The 21354-nt window shown below is 40.9% G+C and overlaps 6 protein-coding genes across 6 annotated transcripts; 2 read left to right on the top strand and 4 right to left on the bottom strand.

Moving 5' to 3' along the window:
• Positions 1-317: 317 nt before the first annotated feature.
• On the bottom strand, positions 318-728 carry LOC308366965 (histone H3.2; the record flags this gene model as incomplete). The annotated part of the gene is made up of 1 exon (XM_080840778.1): positions 318-728. One exon carries the CDS (start codon positions 726-728, stop codon positions 318-320), a length of 411 nt encoding a protein of 136 aa, XP_080696904.1.
• Positions 729-11982: 11254 nt separating this feature from the next.
• On the bottom strand, positions 11983-12585 carry LOC308366955 (histone H1-like; the record flags this gene model as incomplete). Its single annotated transcript, XM_080840766.1, has 1 exon — positions 11983-12585. The coding sequence occupies one exon, from the start codon at positions 12583-12585 to the stop codon at positions 11983-11985; it is 603 nt and encodes a 200-aa protein (XP_080696892.1).
• Positions 12586-15862: 3277 nt separating this feature from the next.
• Positions 15863-16259, bottom strand: LOC308373698 (histone H2A-like; the record flags this gene model as incomplete). The annotated part of the gene is made up of 1 exon (XM_080849307.1): positions 15863-16259. The coding sequence occupies one exon, from the start codon at positions 16257-16259 to the stop codon at positions 15882-15884; it is 378 nt and encodes a 125-aa protein (XP_080705433.1). The 3' UTR covers positions 15863-15881.
• A 1212-nt stretch (positions 16260-17471) lies between these two features.
• On the top strand, positions 17472-17849 carry LOC308362687 (histone H4; the record flags this gene model as incomplete). Its single annotated transcript, XM_080835416.1, has 1 exon — positions 17472-17849. One exon carries the CDS (start codon positions 17472-17474, stop codon positions 17781-17783), a length of 312 nt encoding a protein of 103 aa, XP_080691542.1. The 3' UTR covers positions 17784-17849.
• Positions 17850-18919: 1070 nt separating this feature from the next.
• LOC308372742 (histone H2B 1/2-like) lies at positions 18920-19294 on the top strand (the record flags this gene model as incomplete). The annotated part of the gene is made up of 1 exon (XM_080848040.1): positions 18920-19294. One exon carries the CDS (start codon positions 18920-18922, stop codon positions 19292-19294), a length of 375 nt encoding a protein of 124 aa, XP_080704166.1.
• A 1010-nt stretch (positions 19295-20304) lies between these two features.
• On the bottom strand, positions 20305-20715 carry LOC308372732 (histone H3.2; the record flags this gene model as incomplete). The annotated part of the gene is made up of 1 exon (XM_080848029.1): positions 20305-20715. One exon carries the CDS (start codon positions 20713-20715, stop codon positions 20305-20307), a length of 411 nt encoding a protein of 136 aa, XP_080704155.1.
• Between the last annotated feature and the right edge of the window lie 639 nt (positions 20716-21354).

Here is a 21354-nt window from a genome sequence, read left to right as displayed (position 1 = left end):
GCTGTTCAGCACGTTGAGCTGCATTGTTCTGTATGAAAGGTGCTATACAAATATAAAGGTTATTAGTAATACTACTACTATATGCCCTACACATAGTGTATATGGTAAAAAGAATTTTCGGTCATTCTAGCGTCGGCTTTCAACCGTGACTTCTACTGGGGGGCTAAACATACTGTATGGTAGTAGCTAGAGTATAGTATGTGCGTGGGCTATTAAATAGCGTGTGTACCAACACTGGATGGAAAATGAGCTTTCATGAGTTATTTAGGTGGCTCTTAAAAGAGCCGTTTGTTTTTCTTGACGTTGTCGGGATCAACTTAAGCACGCTCCCCGCGGATGCGACGGGCCAGCTGGATGTCTTTGGGCATGATGGTCACCCTCTTGGCGTGGATGGCGCACAGGTTGGTGTCCTCAAACAGACCAACCAGGTAAGCCTCGCTGGCCTCCTGAAGAGCCATGACAGCAGAGCTCTGGAAGCGCAGATCGGTTTTGAAGTCCTGGGCAATTTCCCTGACCAGACGCTGGAAAGGCAGCTTGCGGATCAGCAGCTCAGTGGACTTCTGGTAACGACGGATCTCTCTCAGAGCCACTGTGCCGGGCCTGTAACGATGGGGCTTCTTCACTCCGCCGGTGGCTGGTGCGCTCTTACGAGCAGCCTTGGTGGCGAGCTGCTTTCGCGGAGCCTTTCCTCCGGTGGACTTACGGGCGGTCTGCTTCGTTCTTGCCATTGCAAAGTCTGCTTCAATGCTAGGAGTATGCCAGTACGCAAGCAAGCAGGGTATTTATAGGTTACAACCTCGACCAGCCCCCTGATGACGTTTACTTGCTGGCTACCGCTGATTGGTATTCAACGCCCTGATTCCGGTGGCGCCTAAAATTCAAAGTACAAAGCCCTTCTCCTACTCTACGAGCGTTTTTGCCTTAATTCAGAAATTCGTTCAGTATATAGACGCTTGACGTACAAAATGTATAATCTTATCCAACAACAACGCAAGAAGTGTTTGCTTGCATTTTTAATGTACATATTTGCCAATATCTTTATATTCACTGGCAGTCAATGCCTTATGATACTAAACTTTAAGTTAACTTGGTATTATCAAATGTATTATACATTTTCATTGTGGGAAAAGGGGGTCATAGTTAGCAACTGTGGTTTTCAGAGTACTGTGTGTTGGGCACACACAGGCATTTGAGACTGGAATCAGATTCAAAACCTAGAACCAGCGACCTCAGGAGTGTCCCAAATGCATGGTCTAGTTACCAATCCATGTACTTGGACACCTTTACCGCACATATGTGTGAATCTCTTTCACTAAATAGATGTGAGTTTGTATGTTACAGTACAGAAACTTGAAATGCTCCTTTCACATTAACTTCATATTCCTTTAGAAAGCCATAGGCAGTTCCTATTTTCCATGCTTATATCTTATCTGCAAACATCAAGTCCAACTTTCACCCATTACATTTGTGCATCATGCCGAATAGAGCCTGGGAATGCCCATTCTCAAATAGATGTGGGTGGCTCTTAAAGTTTTTACCATTGAATAAACACTCAAATCAAAAGTATAACACAATTATCCAAGTCGTTTGCAAGGAGCAAAACCCGGCCCAGAGATGCACCACTATAAGCACAACGTCAGTGCACACTTTTTGAGAAACAACACAGTGATTTACAAAACACTAAACACACTTGCATTCATTACGACACAGAAGAATATCAAGATGACACTTCCTTCCAATTCCAAAGCACCGACTGTCAAATTACCACACCTATGAGCCAATTGCTAAAACACAGCCATCAAGTGCGAAAAAACACATTAGTGCTAACATTTCTTTATGATTGAATAAACACTAAATTCAAAAGCATTACACAATTATCCAAACTGTATACTCAAGGAGCAAAACCTGGCCCAGATTTGCACCACTATAAGCTAAATGTCAGCCTCACACTGTTTGCCAACCATTACACACAGTGATTTGCAAAACACCAAACACATTTATATTATTGCACACAGATATATATCAAGATGTCACTTCCTTGCAATTCCAAAGCAGTGACTGACAAATAACCACCCCTATGAGTAATGCAATTGCTTACAGTTTTTCTCGATTGTTTACCGTTTTTTAAGATTGGATAAACGCTAAAATCAAACGTATTACACAATTATCAACACCTTAACTCAAGGAGCAAATCAACGTCTCAGAATTGCACCACTATAAGCACATGTCAACATCTCACTTTTTGCGAAACAATACACACAAGTGATTTGCAAAACACTGAACACACTTGAATGCTTTAGACACAGAAGTATATCAAGAGGTCACTTCCTTGCAATTCCAAAACATTGACTGTCAAATGACCACACCTATGAGCCTGTCAAATAAACAGAGCCATTACAGTTTTTTACAATTGCTAAAACACATTCTTGAAACAGTCACTCATGTTCTCTAAACTCTAAACACAAAACCTCATCTTCAAGCACTATTTACAAAACCTCTGAATCCTCTTGCAAAATGAAACTTTTGCCTCAAAACAGTTTTACCTGTGCTCAAAATCAAACACTGCTGTCAAATCATAAACAAAGTGTTCAAAATGATATACACTTTCAATCAGTCAGTAAACAATACACCACAAAATAGAAAACACACTGTTCAAAACATATAGTTCTCAGGGAGAAGTACAGGTATAGTATAGTTCTCAGGGAGAAGTACATTTCATATTTATCTATCATTGACTTTTGATGAATGAAAACATGTTCTCTCTCATAGTAGCTATACAAATGTATCAAAAATAACTACTTTGCTTTGCTCCTATTTGTGTTGGTTCTTTCTCCTTCTTGTACCCCTATAGTACTGTACCCTGCATCTCACAGCTCACAGCCCACTCTTGTTCTTCGTTGATATGAACCTACAACCAGTCAAAGTCTATTGAGCAATCAGTACTGTTACTGTACCAAATAGAAAGCACAATGTTCAGGGCCATACAACTTGTTTTCGTTTTGTCCTTATACAGCCTACAATGCACTGTAGGCCTACTACAATATACACTACCACAGTAAAAGGGACACAAATCAAAGGAGTCAACCTGGTGTTTACTTGTCCTCCTCCCCTCACATTGTTTCTTCTATTCATTCTCAGACTTTCTCCTTCCCACCTTCAACAACCTGTTTGCTCCCTAAACTGGCTCATATTGGTTGTGTCACATCATTTGATACAAGTTAAATACATTTTGAGTGGTTGTGTTCAATCAATGACATTTGTTCTCTATTTGTATTTGATTGTTGCCACTTGTGTTTACCAGTATGGATGACATGTGAATTAGAGTGCAGAATGTGTTTTAAGACTGAGAATGTGTTTAGAGTTTTGCTGAAAAGTCTAAGTGAGACCTGCAAATTGTGTTTTGCCATGAGAAATAGTTTAAGGTATTGACAACAGACTGCACAATTAGCTTCATGAGTTCAGGCAACTGAGAACTTTGTTCAGCCAGTGGGTTTTAGTGTTTTAGCAATTGTAAAAAACTGTAATTGACACACAGCTGATGTATGTTGGGTATATTGTGTCAACCACAGCTGATTCCAGTCTGGCTTAGAATCAATGGCATTACTTAGGTATACAGTAAAAGGAGGACTTTGAGGAATGATGTTTTTGGAAACAGAAACCGAAAAAGATGTCTGGACGAGGAAGAGTTAGAGCAAGGGGCCCAGGGAGAAGAGCAGGCCCAGTGAGAGGAGCAGTGAGAGGTGTAGTAGTGAGAGGAGCAGGAGTAGTGAGAGGAGCAGGAGAAGTGAGAGGAGCAGGAGTAGTGAGAGGTGCAGGAGAAGTGAGAGGAGCAGGAGTAGTGAGAGGAGCAGGAGTAGTGAGAGGAGCAGGAGTTGTGAGAGGAGCAGGTCCAGGGAGAAGAGCAGGCCTAAGGAGAGGGCAAGGTAGAGGTATAAGAATGCGTGGTGGTGGCATTCTAAGGGCTACAAGGGCAGTAGTGAGTGATGGAATTCGTGCCATGTGATAAACCACGGTCTTTCACTAAGAGAGGCTGGTGAAAGAGTACAGCCCAATTTGAGGCGGTCAACGGTTGCGTCAATTATACGCATCTTTCAACAAACCAACAGGTAAGTTTGCATTTTACATGGATTGTTTCTATTCTCACTTGACATGTCAATGAGGCCATACAGTAATGCATATGTTGATGTTTTTTGTCCCTCAAAAGAATGCAACGTCTTCCTCCCTCTGGGGGAAGAGGAAAGCTCCTCAATCATCAACAAGAGCTTGCCATAGTAGATATGGTTGTTGCAAATAATGCAATTAAACTGCATGAGATTCAAAGCAGAATTTTGGAGGAGCAAGAGATATTTCACAATATCAATAGCATCAGCCTCGCAACCATTACGCGGACATTGTCCAAACACAGAGTGCGGATGAAACAGCTCTACACTGCTCCCTTTGAGAGGAACAGTGAGCGAGTCAAGGTGTATCGCCTTGGATAACATCAGATGCGATGTGGATGAAAACTTGTGGCCTAACCCTGAAGATCGCAGGGATTAGATAAAGGAATGTTGTGGGTTTTTTTAGTACTCCCTTTTTACTGGGCTTTTTGCTGTTGCTTTTTTGTTCATGGATATTTTGTTAACTTTAAACAATACTGTAAAACGTTTTCTGTTGTATCATACTAAACAGTATTTCTACTATACCTCCTAGAGTAAACAGTGAAGAAAAAAAAAAACTGATTCGCTTTTTACTGGAATGCTTTTGAATGTGAACATTACATGTGGATATACAGTTCCCAACCAAAACATTTGGCGCAAAAAAACAGTGGATTGCATGTTTTGCATGCAAATACCTGTAAAACTGAAACATAAAAGTTTATGCAGTTTTTGTAATGTCGACAATAGCCAGTATTTTGAAACCTGGTGTACTTTGATTGGCTGCATGTTCCTTGTGAAGTGAAAACAAGAGTTATTCTTTGAAAGAATAATTTCATTTTGAGTCAGATGTCCAGTGTTTTGGTAAAGTTAGTGTGTGCAGAGAAAGATGTCTTCTATTTTGAAATGAAGAGTATATAGTTAACAAAATGTGCTTTTGAGAAGAAAATGATCTATTTGGCCAATTGTGTTTTGTAGGTGTAAGTCTGTGTTAAGAGTTTAGAAAAAGTATTTTAAGTATAGGTAAGCGCTCGTTAGCGATGGAAAAAATACTGTAAGGTATTGACAAGACTGCCCAATTAGCTTCATGAGTTCAGGTAACTGAGAACTTTGTTCAGCCAGTGGGTTTTAGTGTTTTAGCAATTGTAAAAAACTGTATGTGCGCAAACACATGACAGCTTAATTGTAGACACACCAAACAGGTTTACATTTTTTTACGATCGGATACACACTAAAATCAAAAGTATTACACAATTATCAAAACCTTCACTCAAGGAGCAAAACAACGGCTCAGATCTGCACAACTATAAGCACATTTAAACATCACACTTTTTTGCGAAACCATACACACAAGTGATTTGCAAAGCACTAAACACAGTTTTATGCTTTAGACACAGACGTACATCAAGAGGTCACTTCCTTGCAATTCCAAAACACTCTGTCAAGTTTATGAGCCGGTCGAATTAAAACAGCCATCAAGTGCCCAAACACATGATTGCTTACAGTTTTGTACGATCGGATACACACAATTTTGACTGCTCGGTTTTGTTTTTCAATCTCCTCACACAATAAGCACAACCACACCCAATGAGCAAAACATCAGATCCATTGCAAAATGAAACACTCTTGTAAAATCTATACACTCATTTAACCAAAACCATATTTTGTTACCATATGAAACACACACATTGCATATACTGAATTCTGTTTGTACCACTTACACACTTCTGTTATAAACCTAAAACACTTTTAGCAATACTACTTCTCAGTGATGAGAGTAGTGTAAGTGAAGTACACAGAGAAAGTGAAAATACACAATACAGTAAAAACACTACACAAGACCAATGCTGAAAATATTATTTACGTAATTCTCTCTACTAGTGCAGTGCCCGTAGGAATTATGTAGTGTTAACAGACGTAGGTGTAGCTGTTGGGTAGTGTAATAGCAAGACATGTTTGCACTCCACATAGGTACAGGTTAGACTGAAGTAATACGGGGCACTTTTTACATATCATTATTTTGAGATCCGGGGCTAGAATCTCTGAGAACACTTTAATGTAAGACCATTGGTAACCAATAAGATTAAGATTTTTGAATGTATAGTTCGCGAAATATTTGTATTTTACCGTTTGCCGTGCATTGAAATGCATTGGGTTTAGCGTCGCTAAACCCAATGCACGACAAACGGTAAAATACAAATATCTCAAAAACTATAAATTCAAAAATCTTCAAAATCAAGGATGCACAGGTTCATGACATGCGTAAGCTACATGCGAAATATCATAACTAACGTATCTACCGTCAGGGAGATATGCCCTAGACAGACTACTCTGAAAGGTATGATGGTCCCATATGGTTTCCATTCAGACTGCACTTATTCAGATCAGAGTATTTCTATAGGAAACTCACCTTGTTTCACTGCCGTATGTAGTCTGTGTTTTCTTGTTCCAGTATGTGTAAATAATAAGCCACTTAGCTAATTGTCTTGTTGCAAAAACTGACAATCGAGTTTGACCATCCGGTTTTATAGGTTCTGAGCGTGACATAGCTTGTTTGATTGTGACGTAATTTCGGTGCACAGTGGGACTTGCTACGGGAAAAGATAACCCATTGTTTCCTACGGGAAACGGTAAAATACAAATATCTCGAAAACTATAAATTCAAAAATCTTCAAAAGCAAGGATGCACAGGTTCATGACATGCGTAAGCTACATGAGAAATCTCATAACTAACGTATCTACCGTCAGGGAGATACGCCCTAGACAGACTGACACTCCACAAACCCACACACACACAGATTCCTGGATTTATAGATAGATATACCCAAATCAGTCAACATGGAGAATCGCAACAAAACATGTCCCAGTTTTCATGCTACTTCAGCAGTGTGCATAACACTGTAAGCTCAGCAAATATCAGACAAACGTGAAAAGATGTTTCCAGTACAGGTTACAATTCCATTTACAGTCAAAAAAAAATAAATCAGAAAAAATACAGTACAAATAAAGTTGCATTTTACCCTGATGTCTTTTTAGGACTTCAGGTTGCCAGTGTTGACTGAAAAACCTGATGGACATTGCTGTATTGAAAAGGGCATGGTCACCGATAATGTTCGCTTGAATTTCTCTGAGCCTGATAGCATTACGTATTTGCCAAAATCATGTTTACAGTATGATCTCTCTATCTTGTTCTTGCGTGAATATGGGCCTGTCCTCCTTTCAAGTTTACAGTATTTGATACATTTTGAGCACATTTTCCTCCTGCTTCAGGTCTTCCTCTTCCTCTACTTCCACCTTGACCTCAGCCTCATGGCATGGCCTCGGCCTCTTCCTCCTTCTCCTCCTCTGTGGATTCCCCCTCTCACCCTCACCACTTCTTCTGACTCCTTCCATTTTGGTTGAAGACAGATTACAGTTACTCATCTGCTGCATTTTTATAGTGCTTAAACCTGTTTGTTGTGTTTGGGCATTGAAGGCTGTGTTTATTTGACCGGCTCATACGTGTGGTAACTTGACAGAGCGTTTTGGAATTGTAAGGAAGTGACCTCTTGATACACGTCTGTGCCTAAAGCATAAAAGTGTGTTTAGTGCTTTGCAAATCACTTGTGTGTATGGTTTCGCAAAAAGTGTGATGTTGAAATGTTCTTATAGTTGTGCAGATCTGAGCCGTTGTTTTGCTCCTTGAGTGAAGGTTTTGATAATTGTGTTACACTTTTGATTTTAGTGTGTATCCGATTGTGCAAAAAAACTGCAATTGTAGACACAACAAACAGGTTTAAGCACTATAGAAATGCAGCAGATGAGTAACTGTAATCTGTCTTCAACCAAAATGGAAGGAATCAGAAGAAGAAGAAGAGTGAGGGTGAGAGGGGGAATCCACAGAGGAGGAGGAAGAGGAAGAGGCCGAGGCCATGCCATGAGGCCGAGGTCAAGGTGGAAGTAGAGGAAGAGGAAGACCTGAAGCAGGAGGAAAATGTGCTCAAAGAAGAAGAAGACCAAATGTATCAAATAAACTTGAAAGGAGGACAGGCCCATATTCACGCAAGAACAAGATAGAGAGATCATAAACATGCTTTTGGCAAATACGTAATGCTATCAGGCTCAGATAAATTCAAGCGAACATTATCGGTGACCATGCCATTTTCAATACAGTAATGTCCATCAGGTCTCTCAGTCAACACTGGCGACACTGACAAATCCTAAAAAGGCATCAGGGTAAAATGCAACTTTATTGGAAACATCTTTTCACCTTTGTCTGATATTTGCTGAGCTTACAGTGCTATGCACACTATTGAAGTAGCATGAACACTGGGACATGTTTTGTTGTGATTCTCCGTGTTGACATGTTGACTGATTTGGGTATATGGAGAGAATTACGTAAATCATATTTTCATCAGTCTTGGGTAGTGTTTTTACTGTATTGTGTATTTTCACTTTCTCTGTGTACTTCACTTACACTACTCTAATCACTGAGAAGTAGAATTGCTAAAAGTGTTTAAGGTTTATAACAGAAGTGTGTAAGTGGTACAAACAGAATTCAGTATATGCAATGTGTGTGTTTCATATGGTGACATTATAGTTTTGTTAAATGAGTGTATACATTTTACAAGAGTGTTTCAATTTGCAATGGATCTGATGTTTTTGCTCATCGGGTGTGTGGTTGTGCTTATTGTGTGAGAAGATTGAAAAACAAAACCAAGCAGTCAAAATTGTGTGTATCCGATCGTAAAAAACTGTAAATGAGTGTATAGATTTTACAAGAGTGTTTCATTTTGCAATGGATCTGAGGTGTTTTGCTCATTGGGTGTGTGGTTGTGCTTATTGTGTGAGGAGATTAAAAAACAAAACCAAGCAGTCAAAATTGTGTGTATCCGATCGTAAAAAACTCCAAACACTATAGAAATGCAGCAGATGAGTTACAGGTTTTTTTTATGATTGCTAAAACACATTTCTTGAAACAGTCACCCATTTTCTCAAAATTGTAAACTCAAAACCTCATCTTCAAGCACTATTTACAAATCCTCTGAATCCCCTTGCAAAATGAAACTTTCGCCTCAAAATCAACCACTGCTCTCAAATCATAATCAAAGTGATCGAAATGATATACACTTTCAAGCAGTGAGTAAACAATACACCAGAAAATAGAAAACACATTGTTCAAAACATATAGTTCTCAAGGAAAAGTACATGTTTAATCTCAAAACAAATTTCATATTTATCCGTCATCTTTTGATGAACAAAAACATGTTCTCTCATAGTAGCTAAAATTGTATCAGAAATTACTATTCTGCTTTGCTCTAATTTGTGTTGGTTCTTTCTCCTCCTTGTACCCCTATAGTACTGTACCCTGCATCTCACTACTCACAACGCACTTGTTCTTTGTTGATATGAACTCTTCAAAACACAACACAAAATTCTCTGCTTTAGACACAGATTTCAATTGTTAACCACACTTTCTTCAAAACACTAAACACCATCCTCTCTACTTTGCACACTTCATCAATGCGAAAACCTCCTTGTTTTCAGACAGAACCCACTGCTATTCAAATAGCAAAACTTCCATTTCCAAAGCTGTTGTGCAATTTTAAATCAAAACATAAGCTCCTGGTTTGGAGAACAATTTATGGCAACATTGCAGTGAGAGGTGACCAGAGAGGCAGAGGAGTGAGAGTAAGAGGAGGAGAAGGAGAATGAGTAAAAGGATGAAGAGGAAGAGCAAGAAAGAGAGCCATTACTGTATCTCTTTAGAGATTCAGGCCAATGTGTTCAACCATGAGGTCAACATGGGTTTGACCATACATGAGGCTGGCCAGAGGGTTCAACCAAACATAAGCCGCTTCTCAGTTGCATCCATTCTCCGGACATTCAGAAGAGATTCTCATGACACTTAACTTCATGAGAATATGATACGTGTTTGCAGTGGACATATTAAGGCCATGGAACTGGCTATAAAATGTTGAGTAAACGACATTCAAGGAACCGAGTCAGTAAAATGATCCCAACTTCCCATCAATATTTCTAAGCACAAATGTGAAGGTACACGGTGAGCCAGTATTCTGTGTATATGCTTTGTCTCCCTCCTTCACTGGCTGAAACCACCGTACTGAGAGCCAATCAATTTATAGCTTACCATGTGACATCAGGTCAAGCTTAGTTTGGTGTCGGCCGCTTTCTATCCTTCCCTTTCCCGCTTCTTCTCGAAAATCTTGAATTTCAATGGCCTTAATAAATCACTCTATTTTGTCAACGACTCTTATCTGCGAATAATGAGTCAAATTGAGCTGGTTGAGGAGTCAACTGGATATTTGTGTGACGTGTTTGGTAAAACAATGGATAACACCCACTGTTACGTAATCATTGTACTGAAATTGGTTACAATGTAACAAGCTTTTTATGTTTTTCGTCTTGAGATATTTTGTGAGTTGAAATGGAATGTAGATGGTTCATGAATTCAATGTATCTTTGTGTAACCTTATCAACGTGCATGTCACAATGCAGGTGTAATGCTTTTGAGAGACCCAAGGCGTTCCACATTAACAAAGCAAATATAAACGAAGCAGTTTTTTTCTCTCTCTCTTTTGACTGCAATTAACAATATGAGGTGCAAAATCATGTTTTTTTTTTTTTTTAGATTTGACCATCACCAGTGTAGGAAGAGATGCATTCAAATGAAATGTTGGGTGGCTCTTAAAAGAGCCTTTGTTTACAGTTTTTTACAATTGCTAAAACACTAAAACCCACTTGCTGAACAAAGTTCTCAGTTGCATGAACTCATGTAGCTAATTGGGCAGTCTGTTGTCAATACCTTAAACTATTTATCATGGTAAAACACAATTTGCAGGTCTCACTTAGACTTTTCAGCAAAACTCTAAACACATTCTCAGTCTTAAAACACTTTCTGCACTCTAATTCACATGTCATCCATAATGGTGAACACGAGTGGCAACAATCAAATACAAATAGAGAACAAATGTCATTGATTGAACACAACCACTCAAAATTGATTTAACTTGTATCAAATGATGTGACACAATATGAGCCAGTTTAGGGAGCAAACAGGTTGTTGAAGGTGGGAAGGAGAAAGTCTGAGAATGAATAGAAGAAACTATGTGAGGGGAGGAGGACAAGTAAACACCACGTTGACTCCTTTGATTTGTGTCCCTTTACAGTAACTGTGGTAGTATATATTGTAGTAGGCCTACAGTGCATTGTAGGCTGTATAAGGACAATACGTAAACAAGCCCTGAACATTGTGCTTTCTATTTGGTACAGTAACAATACTGATTGCTCAATAGATTTTGACTGGTTGCAGGTTCATATCAACAAAGAACAAAAGTGAGTTGTGAGTAGTGAGATGCAGGGTACAGTACTATAGGGGTACAAGAAGGAGAAAGAACCAACACAAATTAGAGCAAAGCAAAGTAGTAATTTCTTAAACATTTGTATAGCCACTATGAGAGAACATGTTTTCATTCATCAAAAGTCAATGATAGATAAATATGAAATTTGTTTTGAGGTAAAACATTTTTTACTTCTTCCTGAGAACTATATGTTTTGAACAGTGTGTTTTCTATTTTTTGGTGTATTGTTTACTGACTGCTTGAAAGTGTATACAATTTTGAACACTTTGTTTATGATTTGACAGCAGTGTTTGATTTTGAGCACAGGTAAAATTGTTATGAGGCGAAAGTTTAATTTTGCAAGAGAATTTAGAGGTTTTGTAAATAGTGCTTGAAGATGAGGTTTTGTGTTAAGAGTTTAGAGAAAATGAGTGACTGTTTCAAGAATGTGTTTTAACAATTGTAAAAAACTGTAACTACAAAGAGCAGCACGCGAAGCGCAATATTTACTTCTTTTTAGGGGCAGCCTTTTTCGCCTTGGTGGCTTTAGGCTTGGCCACCTTGGGTTTCGCTGCCTTAGCTTTCTTGGGGCTCTTAGCTGCCTTCTTGGGTGCGGCGGGCTTTTTGGCCTTCTTGGGGCTCTTCGTTGCCTTCTTGGGCGTAACGGGTTTCTTGGCTTTCTTCGGAGACTTCTTTGCAGCAGCTGCGGGCTTCTTTGCCACTGCCTTCTTGGGCTTCTTGGCTACAGCGGGCTTCTTTGCTGCCGGCTTCTTGGCTTTGACGGGAGCCTTCTTCGCAGGCTTCTTCACCTCTGCCTGTTTGTTCAGCTTGAAGGAGCCGGACGCGCCAGTTCCTTTCGTCTGAACCAGTGTGCCCTTTGAGACGAGACTCTTGATGGCCACCTTGACACGAGCGTTGTTCTTTTCCACATCGTATCCACCAGCGGCTAAAGCCTTCTTCAGGGCAGCCAGAGAAACTCCCTTCCTCTCTTTGGATGCAGTGATGGATTTGACGATAAGCTCGCCCACACTGGGTCCGGTTTTCTTGGGCCTTGGTGCCTTCTTCTTGGGAGACTTAGCAGGCGCGGCAGCTGGGGCAACTTCAGCCATAGTTTCGTGGTGTCTAACGATCAGAGTACGAGAGAATCGAGTGAACGAGTACCACGAGTCGCCAGCGGGTTGTATTTAAGATAGGCATGAGAACCGTTGAGACTCAACTGAAAGAGCTCTCCATTCCTCTCTTCCGTGATGGACTCGCTTGTGTTTTCTCCACTCGCATTTTGTAACAAAATGTGTCTAACGAAACAAAATGTGCGGATATGAAGATGTCGGTTGTGAAGTTCACACCTTGCACTTTAAAGCAAACTTAAATTACCTCGCATTTTCACCCTTTCCGTGTTTCAACGAACAGAGAACCGTAGAAGTGACAGGGGCGTCGTGGCAACCCATATTTCTTTTCTGAGGAAAACTCCTCTAAAAAAGTTGTAAAATCATTTGGCATTTGCACCTCGGTGAGCAATAGAACAAACCATGGACCTCTATGACCCGTATAATCGGTAATAAAGTACCCTGTGCGAATCTGTGCTTTTCAGATGGGATCTGTTTGGACTTAGTGAAACACATGGCTGCCAGACATATTCGGCCGATCCGACATCACAGCAGACACACATCCTAATGGGAATGCAGACATTTTGAACATTTATTGGAAACAAACACTTTGAACACTTTCGTAAATACAGATACATTTAAAGACAATCAAAGTTGTAGCCCATATGGTCGAATACAGTTCGTGCCTTTGGGACGATTTCAGGTTTGTACTATACTGAACCCAAAAATGAGCGGTGACCATACCATTTTCAATAATGTCCATCATGTCTCTCAGTCAACACTGGCACTCATTCTGGAAAGAAGAAAAAAAAAACGTATTTGTACTGTATTTTCAGATCTTTTATTTTAGTTTTACTGCAATTGTAACCTGGATACAGAATATGTTGGTCTGATATTTGTTGAGCTTAAAGTGTTATGCACACTACTGTAATAGCATGACAACTGGGAAACTCGTTGTTGTGATTCTCAATGTTGACTGGTTTTGGGTGTATGGAGAGAAATTAATTATATTTTCCGCAGCATTGGTCTTGTGGTGAATGTATTGTATATTTGCACTTTCTCTGTGTACTTCTCTTACACTACCCTAATCACTGAGAAGTAGAAATGCGACATCTGCTTATAGTGGTGCAAATCTGGGCATATGTTTTGCTCCTTGAGTGTAAGGTTTTGTTCATTGTGTAATACTTTTGATTTGAGTGTTTATGCAATCGTACAAAACTTTGGTGAATGTATTGTATATTTGCACTTTTCCTGTGTCGTTCACTTACACTCTAATCACTGAGGTGTAGAATTGCTAAAAGTGTTTTAGGTTTGGAGCAGCAGTGTGTTACTGGTACAAACAGAATTACAGTGTTTCACACAAAAAACTTCATGTACCAATCAGTCGACCCAATTTGGCATTTCTTCACACTCCCTTATCTGTATAGACTCTGACTTTCCTGCTTTACACTCTAATGTCAATTACACATCACCTGGTCAAATCACTACACACAATGTTCAGTTGTTGCAGACACTTTTCAAGTAAAATCTCAAAGCAACAACAACACACAAATATAAACATTCAGGTCAGTTGCCTGTGATGTGGATAATGCCCCCCTGCCCGACAGGAACCGTAGGCATGTTGTGAAAAAAACGATAAGTTATATGTTTCATGCGTGTGTGTGTGTGTGTGTGTGTGTGTGTGTGTGTGTGTGTGTGTGTGTGTGTGTGTGTGTGTGTGTGTTTGTGTGTCTGAGTGTGTGTGTGTATGTGTGTGTGTTTTAGTGTGTTTGTGGTAACGCAATTTGTTTTGATAAATTAGTGTATTGTTTTTAGATGCATGTTTAATTTTGCAAAGGATGTGAATTGTTCTACTAATTGGGTGTGTGGTGGTGCTAATTGTGTGTAGTGTTTTGAAAAACAGGGCCCTGTTTTCAAAAATGTGCTTCTGCAATCAAGAAAAAACTGTAATGATATTGTTCCATACATCATGGTATAGTGTAGGCGTGGATGGGTTACAGGACTGAGAGGAAGTTTAACGATAAGAGATATTACTTGCAGGTGTACATGTTATAAGATTGCATGCCTTTGAATCATCAGGTATTTCCGTTGGATTGCCTACACACTAAACCCTGCCTCACTAGCAAGGCACAATAGACTTACACAGACTGAACTATAAGTCCCACTTGGTCCAGGTCATACTCTTTTCTACGCCATGCACTTCACTATTCCCCATCGCAGCAGACATCAACATAGGAGAAGAGGAGGACAGTTTCACAAAGAAAATAAGTTTCTCTAACTGTGACACAGAGAAAAACACCATTTAATGTTTAAAATCTCCCTGAGCCTTGCCATGCTGATTTTGATGATTATTTTTTCAGAAAAATGCAGGGGGCTGGATATCCCCCCTTCATCTGCAGTTGGCTGTGCGTAACGACGAGGAGTTGAACAAATTACTTTGTGGTGTCACCATCGCACAAGGTGGTGTGTTAGGCTCAGAGCTTGGGGTTAACTTACACTTTCTACTCCCCTTATATTTGATGGCAGTAGTTACTAGTTACGATTTTACACAAGCTTTTAAAATCCAACAAATTGTTAAAGAAGGCTTCTCATGTCTTACAAATAGAAGGGTGCAGTCTCAGATTTCAAATGTTCATGAATTGTTAACAGCTCCACCAAATAGTGATTTTCCCTCTAAATGTCTCACATTGCTTAAGTCAATAAACGTTCCAATGATCTCACATCTCACCAAAAGTGAAAGACTAGTTAAAAGGTGAAAGAACAGATTGTGGCGATACATACGTGGAGTAGCAATAGTTTCAAACGTTTCAAAAAGTTAAACGAGACTTTGACTCATTGTTTTAATATGGGCCACCATAGACCCTGAACAACTAGAGGCTCACAAAAATCTCAACAATGGGCATCAACAGGACGTTTCTGAATGTATAGTTAACCTTATGTCACCTCGACAATTATTATGTTGTTTATACATTGGCTGAGGTAGTTTGGTCTTTCTGGCTGTGTCCAGACAACCCAATGGTAGTACATTGAGTGTCTAAATATAGTGTGTTTATGTTCAAGTATGTATCAAAATCAAGCTAGGCTGCTAGTGTTTACATAAATGCAAGTAACATGAATGGCATTGACCAGTGCCTGCTACACCAGTTATTAAAGAAAACAACATAAAGTCCTTTTCTGATAGGTGTATGTGCCAATTGGTGGGGGGGCAGAGTGGCACTTTAAGCAACTTGGAATGAACTTTTAAAAAGTAATTGGGTGGCTCTTAAAAGAGCCTTTGTTTGATAGTTTAGAGGTCAGATTTACTTGGACTTCTCGGTCTTCTTGGGCAGGAGCACAGCCTGGATATTGGGCAGTACACCACCCTGAGCGATGGTCACTCCGCCGAGCAGCTTGTTCAACTCCTCGTCGTTGCGCACAGCCAGCTGCAGATGGCGGGGAATGATACGACTCTTCTTGTTGTCACGGGCAGCGTTGCCGGCCAACTCGAGAATCTCAGCAGTCAGATACTCGAGCACTGCAGCCATGTAGACCGGAGCACCAGCACCAACACGATGAGCATAGTTGCCCTTGCGGAGCAGCCTGTGAACACGGCCCACGGGGAACTGGAGTCCAGCCCTAGAGGAGCGAGTCTTGGCCTTTGCTCTAGCCTTTCCACCGGTTTTGCCTCTGCCGCTCATTTTAGGAGTTGTATGGGTTCTTCCGAATACTGAAGTGTAGCAAAACGGGGAGGGGAGTGTATTTATTCTCCTCAAGCTCAGCGTTGCTCATTGCCTCAGTGGTTGAGGCGAGAATACTGAGAGCCAATCAACGTGTAGGTCCTGCGGGAAGACAAACGTTGCTTCATTTTGGCGCCTGCTGGATATCCTCCTTTCCTTTTGTGCGTGATCTCCAAAATCACTGAATATTTTAACGCATGCAATAGTTAAAACGACACCTTCCAGTTTAGGTTGCAGCTTGGTTTCCAGATATGTCAGTTCAATGGTCACAATAATCACAAAGTCCCAGAATCTCCATGTATTGCGAACACCTTTAAAATGGAACAAACTGAAGTGGTTAGGTGATACAAAGTATCTAATGGACCGGCTTGTAATCATGTTTGAATGATACAAAAATAACAACGATGAGCAGAATTCTGCAAGCATATTTCAATTTTTTGGGGATCCGTCAGCTGTATTTAATTTAAATAGAATTTAATAGCTTATTAAAGATGTATTAACAACACACTGTTTATTTATTATCAGCCACTCTGGCTAAACTTCACTTAAAGATTAACTTTTCTTTCTGGCTCTAAAGCAGGTGAATACATACTGCCATACCATGTGTGTTCATTGCTTAATTGGTTGGTGGGGATTTAAAACCTTGATAGACTTTACATCTTCAGCTGAAAATATTGCAAACGTAGCTTGAGCTTGAAGCATACATTACTCATTACGACCAATTGTTTTTATAGGAACAATGCATTTGAAAGACCGCACACCATCATGGGTAGTTGGCTAGCGAGAAAGAGGGTTACATACACCACTTTAAAGACAGATCCCGTAGCCTTACTATGAAAACAACTATTATAAAATGGACTGTATGGGTTACAAAGAGTCGAGCTCCCAAAGGCCATGGATCCTTTTAGTGGTTCGGTCGGTCATAATAGTTACATTTTAGACAAAGAGGATTGGATATAACCGTCCACTTAAATTCTATGTACTTTGAATACTGAATGACGTGTCAAGGTGACGTACAATTTGCTGCATGTACGCGCCAACACCAGTAGAGAAAAGTAGGAGGGACGGACGAGGAGGAGTGTTTATAGTCTTCAAACAGGTCCTCCAGATGGATATAAGACCTCGTACAACACGCTGAGGTGCACACATTGCTGTAAAACTAAAACAGTGACAATGAGTGGAAGAGGCAAAGGAGGAAAAGGACTCGGTAAAGGGGGCGCCAAGCGTCATCGTAAGGTTCTTCGTGATAACATCCAGGGCATCACTAAGCCCGCAATCAGGCGTCTTGCTCGTCGTGGCGGTGTGAAGCGTATCTCTGGCCTCATCTACGAGGAGACCCGTGGTGTGCTGAAGGTGTTCCTGGAGAACGTCATCCGTGATGCCGTCACCTACACCGAGCATGCCAAGAGAAAGACCGTGACCGCAATGGATGTCGTCTATGCTCTGAAACGCCAGGGTCGTACTCTGTACGGTTTTGGAGGTTAATAATCTTTCACCTCATTCTGAGACAAAGGCTCTTTTAAGAGCCACCCAAATACTTACGTAAAACATGATTCCAATTGCGTTTATATTGAAAAATGGGAATGTTCAATACCAATGTGTGGTGTAAGATGTCAACTATGGCGCACTAATACTGAATATAACCTACAATGCACAACACGGCCAACAGCCACTGTAAATGCATAATTATTTATTTTAGTGAGCCTTCTCCTGTTAGGTTCATTGTAAATGTATTCCCACTGATTTCATAGCTTTACTGCTTAATGATAAGCATGGCTATATCCCCACATGCAATACCAAGTTCAAAAGTACAATTGTATGAGCTGATCCACGTTATATGGAAGTGGCGAATATACCAAGAGTAGTGTGTTTGCAAAAGTATTGTGAGGCAATGTAAAATGCAGGCCATTGCCAGGGAACTCAAAAGTCAATGAAAAAAACAATCTCACCAACAAAATCCCACGAAGATACTCTGGGGCCCCCTACAAAGTCATACACGGCAAACCTTTTTTGAGTTTTTCCTAATCTGTTTGGGATAACATAGGACATACAGGACAACTGAAAAAAAAACTGTAACTCCCATAACAGGGAGCACTCCTATGGAAACCAAATTTGAACCAATAATCAAACCAATAATCAAATTCACATCTTAGTCTTTTTGACATGTAGATATTCTAACTGAAGAAAAAAAACGATTCAGTTATTGAGTCATATGCTGCAACTCACTTTCATGGATGCACGTATAGGCTACTTGAATCTCTCCTATAAAGACTTTGTCAGTGTTTACGATGCAGATTTATTGAAAATATGTATCACTAACAATGAGGCTTAATTAATGCCGCAGGTCTCGTATATTGACTTCATTTTGGTCATGCCAAGGTAGCTCAGAAAGTGCGGGAAGATGACAAAAGAAGGGGAAGTGCGGACTAAACTATCTTTCTGTGGTCAGAGCGGGCTTAGTAGACGGACCCGCCCCTGCGCTTCAAAGTAACCAACCATCGTCTGGGATTCTGGTCATGGCTGGCCTAGGTGAAATATTAGCATAGAGTGCTGTATATATAGAGGTGGCACGACTGCATGCAGTACCGCAGTTCTGTCTGAATCCTCATACAGAAAGCATCATGCCTGAGCCAGCAAAGCCCGCCCCGAAGAAGGGCTCCAAGAAAGCCGTGACCAAGACCACAGCCAAAGGCGGCAAGAAGCGCCGAAAGACCAGGAAGGAAAGCTATGCCATCTACGTGTACAAGGTCCTGAAGCAGGTCCATCCCGACACTGGCATCTCCTCCAAGGCCATGGGCATCATGAACTCTTTCGTGAACGACATCTTCGAGCGTATCGCTGGAGAGTCTTCCCGTTTGGCTCACTACAACAAGCGTTCCACCATCACCTCCAGGGAGATCCAGACTGCAGTGCGTCTGCTTCTGCCCGGCGAGCTTGCTAAGCACGCCGTGTCTGAGGGAACCAAGGCCGTCACCAAGTACACCAGCTCCAAGTAAAGCGTTTTACGCTTTTCAACCCAAAGGCTCTTTTAAGAGCCACCCACATTGTCTTTGAAAAGCAGTTCCAACATAATCAAAATCTCCTTATGTTTTCAGGATGTTCCTCTAGAGAGGGTTGCGCCTACCTTGTTTCGGAAAATCACATAAGACTCCACTATCACACATTTTTGTAATATGAACGATGATCAAACCGAATTCTGAGCTCGAAATACGCACCTTGTGCGCATTTTTAATGTTGTACGTCAACTGCAGCCTAATTCTAAAACCGAAACGACATATGTGGAGCAGTTTTGCAATGCAGAGAACACAAACTGCAACACACTGCACTATACAATAAGTTTGCGTGTAGATGACTCGATACACTGGCCGCAACAACGTAACACAAAAAAAAAAAACCCAACGGTTCCAGATGTTGCACTCGTCTTTTTTTGTCAACAACAGGCGTGTGACAGGGAGTTGCAGAGTACGTCGCAAATGTTTAGGAACATTGTTTTGCATATGGTGCTGTCTTCCATCAGATGTAGTTCTTGGTATCGCTTCACCTTAGTCTTTAACTTCGGTTCTGACTGATCTTGAAACAAATACAACTGCAGTTATCATGTTATAGCTTAAATTTGTATGCACTCACTATTTTTATTTTATATTTATTTGATTTAAATTGTTTGGCATCACTGTGCACGTACATCCGTTGCTGTTCAGCACGTTGAGCTGCATTGTTCTGTATGAAAGGTGCTATACAAATATAAAGGTTATTAGTAATACTACTACTATATGCCCTACACATAGTGTATATGGTAAAAAGAATTTTCGGTCATTCTAGCGTCGGCTTTCAACCGTGACTTCTACTGGGGGGCTAAACATACTGTATGGTAGTAGCTAGAGTATAGTATGTGCGTGGGCTATTAAATAGCGTGTGTACCAACACTGGATGGAAAATGAGCTTTCATGAGTTATTTAGGTGGCTCTTAAAAGAGCCGTTTGTTTTTCTTGACGTTGTCGGGATCAACTTAAGCACGCTCCCCGCGGATGCGACGGGCCAGCTGGATGTCTTTGGGCATGATGGTCACCCTCTTGGCGTGGATGGCGCACAGGTTGGTGTCCTCAAACAGACCAACCAGGTAAGCCTCGCTGGCCTCCTGAAGAGCCATGACAGCAGAGCTCTGGAAGCGCAGATCGGTTTTGAAGTCCTGGGCAATTTCCCTGACCAGACGCTGGAAAGGCAGCTTGCGGATCAGCAGCTCAGTGGACTTCTGGTAACGACGGATCTCTCTCAGAGCCACTGTGCCGGGCCTGTAACGATGGGGCTTCTTCACTCCGCCGGTGGCTGGTGCGCTCTTACGAGCAGCCTTGGTGGCGAGCTGCTTTCGCGGAGCCTTTCCTCCGGTGGACTTACGGGCGGTTTGCTTCGTTCTTGCCATTGCAAAGTCTGCTTCAATGCTAGGAGTATGCCAGTACGCAAGCAAGCAGGGTATTTATAGGTTACAACCTCGACCAGCCCCCTGATGACGTTTACTTGCTGGCTACCGCTGATTGGTATTCAACGCCCTGATTCCGGTGGCGCCTAAAATTCAAAGTACAAAGCCCTTCTCCTACTCTACGAGCGTTTTTGCCTTAATTCAGAAATTCGTTCAGTATATAGACGCTTGACGTACAAAATGTATAATCTTATCCAACAACAACGCAAGAAGTGTTTGCTTGCATTTTTAATGTACATATTTGCCAATATCTTTATATTCACTGGCAGTCAATGCCTTATGATACTAAACTTTAAGTTAACTTGGTATTATCAAATGTATTATACATTTTCATTGTGGGAAAAGGGGGTCATAGTTAGCAACTGTGGTTTTCAGAGTACTGTGTGTTGGGCACACACAGGCATTTGAGACTGGAATCAGATTCAAAACCTAGAACCAGCGACCTCAGGAGTGTCCCAAATGCATGGTCTAGTTACCAATCCATGTACTTGGACACCTTTACCGCACATATGTGTGAATCTCTTTCACTAAATAGATGTGAGTTTGTATGTTACAGTACAGAAACTTGAAATGCTCCTTTCA

This window comes from Sprattus sprattus, assembly GCF_963457725.1.
Source record: "Sprattus sprattus genome assembly, chromosome: 1".
Classification (NCBI taxonomy): Eukaryota; Metazoa; Chordata; class Actinopteri; order Clupeiformes; family Clupeidae; genus Sprattus; species Sprattus sprattus.
This window is presented reverse-complemented; position numbering and strand designations above follow the sequence as displayed.